A 4,537-nucleotide genomic window follows, 5' to 3' on the forward strand; every position below is an offset into this window, starting at 1 on the left:
GGGAAAGATTTAAAAGGGACCGAAGGGGCAACTTTTTCACGCAGAGGGTGGTGCGTGTGTGGAAGGAGCTGCCAGAGGAAGTAGTGGAAGCTGGTACAATTACATTCAAAAGGCATCTGGATGGGTAGATGAAGGTTTGGGGGGGCGGTGATGTTATAGGTCGGAGAGGAGGCTGGAGCAGACAGGTGGGAAGGAAGATGGACAGATAGAACTGTTCAAGAGGCAGATGCCAAGTTGGGAGGTTGGGACTGGAGAAGAGGTGAAATGGGGAAATGTACTCTCCTTGCTAATGGAAGGATGTCGTGAAAGAGTTCAGACAAGATTTACAACGACATTACTGAGGTTGGAGGGTTTGAGCTGTAGGGAGAGGCTGGGGCTGTTTTCCCTGGAGCGTCAGAGGCTGATAGGTGACCTTGTAGAGTTTTATAAATCATTAGGGGGGCATGGATAGGGTGAATAGCCAAGGTCTTTCTCCCCCAGAATAGGGGAGTCCAAAGCTAGAGGGCATAAGTTTGAGGTAAATCATAAAATCATAGAGATCTACAGAATGGAAGCAGGCCCTTCGGCCCAACTTTGCCATGCCACCCAGTTTTCATGCAAATTAGTCCCATTTGCCTGTGTTTGGTCCATATCCCTACATACCTATCCTATCCATGTGCCCACTCTTAATGTTTCTTAAATGGCAAAATTGTACTCACTTCCAACACCACCTCCAGCAGCCCGTTCCAGACACTCACCACCCCCTGTATGGGGATGAACGCCCCTCTGCATCCTTTTGTATCTCTTCCCCCCCTCACCTTAAACCCTTTTGCCCTTTAGTTTTCAGCTCCCCTACCCTGGGGAAAAGCTGTCAGCTATCTACCTCATCTATGCCCCTCATGATTTTATAGACCTCTGCTCTTCATATGAGTCAAAAAGAGAAACGTATCAATATCGATGACTTGGGAATATCATTGTCCTCTTCATTCTGAACAGTCACATCCCTCAGTCCTCTCTGTTTTCTGTCTCTTAACCAATGTCACATCCACGTTCCCACTCCCCTTCTAACTGAACTCCAGTAAATGACACTTGATCACATTTTGTCAATTTGTAGATAACCCTCGCTGATTCTGGGTTAAGGATATGAACTGTGTTTGTCAAATACCATTCTCTATTAACACATCCATACAGTTGGTCTGTCATAAGTCCACGTTTTCTTCGGCACAAATTATCTACACATTATGAGCTTTGAAAGTTTCTTCAATGTTTCACTGATATTACAATGACTGGCGAGTAGTTCCTTTTATGAACAGATGAATGTTTATTACTCTGCCATCCTCTGGTACTACTCCCATATCCAAGGTAGATTGAACGATTATGCACAATCACTTTATGTTTTACAACATTGCTTCCCTTAGAGACCCTCACATATCCCATCCATAGATTCACACAACGCAGAAAAGGCCCTTTGGCCTATCGAGTCTGCACTGAGGGGGATGATTTACAAAGGATCTAAAGGCTAACTTTTTCACACAGAGGGTGGTGCGTGTATGGAATGAGCTGCCAGAGGAAGTGGTGGAGGCTGGTACAATGACAACATTTAAGAGGCATCTAGATGGGTGTATGAATAGGAAGAGTTTGGAGGGATATGGACAGGGTGCTGGCAAATGGGACGAGATTAATTTAGGATATCTGGTCAGCATGGACTAGTTGCACCAAAGGGTTTGTATCCGTGCTGTACAGCTCTATAACTTGCTAAAAACTAAATTGACTTGTAGTGTCCAGGGATGTGTGTGCTAGGTGGAATAGCCATGGGAAATGCAGGGTTACATGTTAGGGTACAGAGGTGGCTCTGGGTGGGATGCTTTTCAGACAGTCGGTATGGGTCAAGTGGCCTGCTTCCACACTGCAGGGATTCTGTGACTACTACAGCCTCGTCTACCTATCGGCCATCTTCAGGAAACTGTAGATGTCCACACCAAGGTTCCTCTACCCCTCAGTTTCACTCAGTCTTATGGAGTGATGTTAAAGGAGTGTCGAGAGATGGAGAGGGAGGTAAAATTTGAGGAATTGCAGAGCTGAGGGCCTCAAGCAGCTGAAGGCAAAGGCTGCAATGGCAAAGCACTAGGAATTGGGGAGCATGTGCTCAAGGGACCAGTAGAGACACTAGATTTATCAGAGATTGGCTCAGTTTTTTTTATTATTGAGAATGCCGGTCCCTCCACCCACACTGGGCTGCAGCACCTAATTAACAGCAAATTGACATAGTCACTGAACCAGAGTCCACTCGGTGACCCCTTTCTTCAAGATAGCCGCCAGTCAAAGACTTATCCAAAAGGGAGGGTCTCTCTCTCTCTCTTAAGTTATCCCACGGCACTGCGTGGACGACTAACAGCCCAGCCAAGGGTCCTGACGGTTCTTCTTCATCAGGAAGGTCAGCTTCCTGGCCATCTCCATGTTGTAGATGCGTCGGCAGGTCTCATAATTCTCTCGGATGCGTTTCCGGCAAGGCTTCTCATAGTAGCGTCGCCTCTTCGCTTCGTCAATGATCCCGTCTGTGGTTAGGATCCTAGGCAGAGAGGCAAGTGCAGGGGGAACAGTTAGCTTCCTCGCTGCTGCTATAAAAATCAAAAACCCCTCCACCCCCGAGTCACCCATCCACACCCTTTCACCCAGGTCCACACAGTTCACATGGACGTTCCAGTGAGTTTAGAGGAGATTTGTAGCTCAGGTTGAGGTTTTGGATGTAGGTTTGCTCACTGAGCTGGAAGGTTCATTTCCAAACATTTCATTACCATACTAGGTAACATCTTCAGCGAGCAAACCTACATCCGGACGTTCCAGTGCTTGCACTGAGGGAGCGGGCACTGTCGGAGGGTCAGTGCTGAGGGAGTGGGCACTGTCGGAGGGTCAGCGCTGAGGGGGCGGGGACTGTCGGAGGGTCAGTGCTGAGGGAGTAGGCACTGTCGGAGGGTCAGTGCTGAGGGAGCGGGCGCTGTCGGAGGGTTGGCGCCGAGGGAGCGGGGACTGTCGGAGGGTCAGCGCTGAGGGAGCAGGCGCTGTTGATGGGTTATCGTTGGGGGAGCAGGTGCTGTCAGTGTGTCAGTGCTGAGGGAACACCACGAAGCTATAGTTCCGTCTTTTACAAACTGTTAAACTGAAGTTCTGTCTCCCTCTCAAGTCTCCCTCCCACTCCACAGCCAATACTGTAAGAAGACTGGGGTAAGTGGACAGGGATTTGGGGAGTGGAGCAATGTTGGGTTGGAGTGGAGGAGAACATTATTCTCTCTCTGGCATCATGGCCCAATATTTATCTCTCAATTAATGTCACTAAAAACAGACAAACTAGCTCATTATCCCATTGCTATTTGTGCAAGCTTGCTATGTGCAAATCAGCCACTGCATTTTCTATGGAAAAGCAGTGACTACAATTCAAAGTATTTCATGGGCTGACTTGACATAGCGGCCTCCCAAACTAGAGAAACACAAATCATTTTTCTTTATACAGTGAGGTTGTAAAGGCAGACACATGGGTGATTCAAGGACTGCAGTTGACAATTTTAAAAGTTAGAGGTCTCCCATTCAAGCTGGAGATGAGGAGGCATTTCTTCTCTCGCAAGTTGATGGATTTGTTTTGTCTGAAACAGCAGTGGGGGCTGTGTCATTGCACAGATTTGAGGAATGGTTAGGTAGATTTTTGACTGGGTTGGGGGGGGGGGGGGGGGGAGGAATAACCAAAGAACTGTAGATGCTGAAAATCAGAAACGAAAACAGAAAATGCTGGAAAACCTCAGCAGGTCTGGCAATATCTGTGGATAGAATGTAGGGTTAACATTTTGGATCCAGACTCCTCTGAAAAGGAGTCACTGGACCCGAAACATTGATTCTGCTTTCTGAGCACAGATGCTACCAGTTTTTCCTGCAATCTCTGATTTTGTTTTTAATTAAGGGAGTCAGGGGTTATTGGGGAGAGGAAAGTGGGAGGTGAGGGAACGAGAGAACAGGCTCAAGAGGCCTATTCCTGCTTCCTATGATCACTAATAGCAAAATAAACATGAGAAAGAGCGAGAGAGTGAGTAAATGTTGATGTACAACATGGAAAACAGCCAAATACACGGGTTTGGTCTGTACACGGAGCAACATTCATGTGCCTTAAGCCATCACCAACGGCTCATGACAGTGAGCATCCAGTGAAATGTTGACTGCGACGTAAATTCAAACTGTGGGCAAGCCAGCATCTGACGGAGCTTATTTACTCTGTTCAGAGAGACACAAGTCACCAACAATCCAGAAACGAGGCAGACAGCAAACACTGAAATCTCAGGCAGCACTAGTCTTCGGCGAGGGAATCAGTGTGTGGTGTAGGAGGAGAAATGTCTGCACACAGATATAATGCACAAGTGGCCAGAATTGGATGGATGCAGAGATTTGGGGGGAGGGGAGAGGTGACAGAGATAGGGAGGGGGTGTAGGGGATGGAGGGGGTGACAGAGATAGGGAGGAGGTGTAGGGGATGGAGGGGGTGACAGAGATAGGGAGGACGTGTAGGGGGCTGGAGA

The 4,537-nt window shown here is 47.9% G+C and overlaps 1 protein-coding gene across 1 annotated transcript in view; it reads right to left on the reverse strand.

The window, feature by feature from the left end:
• Positions 1-2,161: 2,161 nt before the first annotated feature.
• mrps21 (mitochondrial ribosomal protein S21) overlaps positions 2,162-4,537 on the reverse strand; it is a 2,833-nt gene continuing 457 nt past the window's right edge. Inside the window, exon 2 of the mRNA XM_043684101.1 lies at positions 2,162-2,548. Within this exon, the coding sequence (XP_043540036.1) occupies positions 2,368-2,548 (181 nt within the window). The 3' untranslated portion in view covers positions 2,162-2,367. The remainder of the gene's footprint in view (positions 2,549-4,537) is intronic.

Source organism: Chiloscyllium plagiosum, chromosome 51 (genome assembly GCF_004010195.1).
Source record: "Chiloscyllium plagiosum isolate BGI_BamShark_2017 chromosome 51, ASM401019v2, whole genome shotgun sequence".
NCBI classification, from domain to species: domain Eukaryota; kingdom Metazoa; phylum Chordata; class Chondrichthyes; order Orectolobiformes; family Hemiscylliidae; genus Chiloscyllium; species Chiloscyllium plagiosum.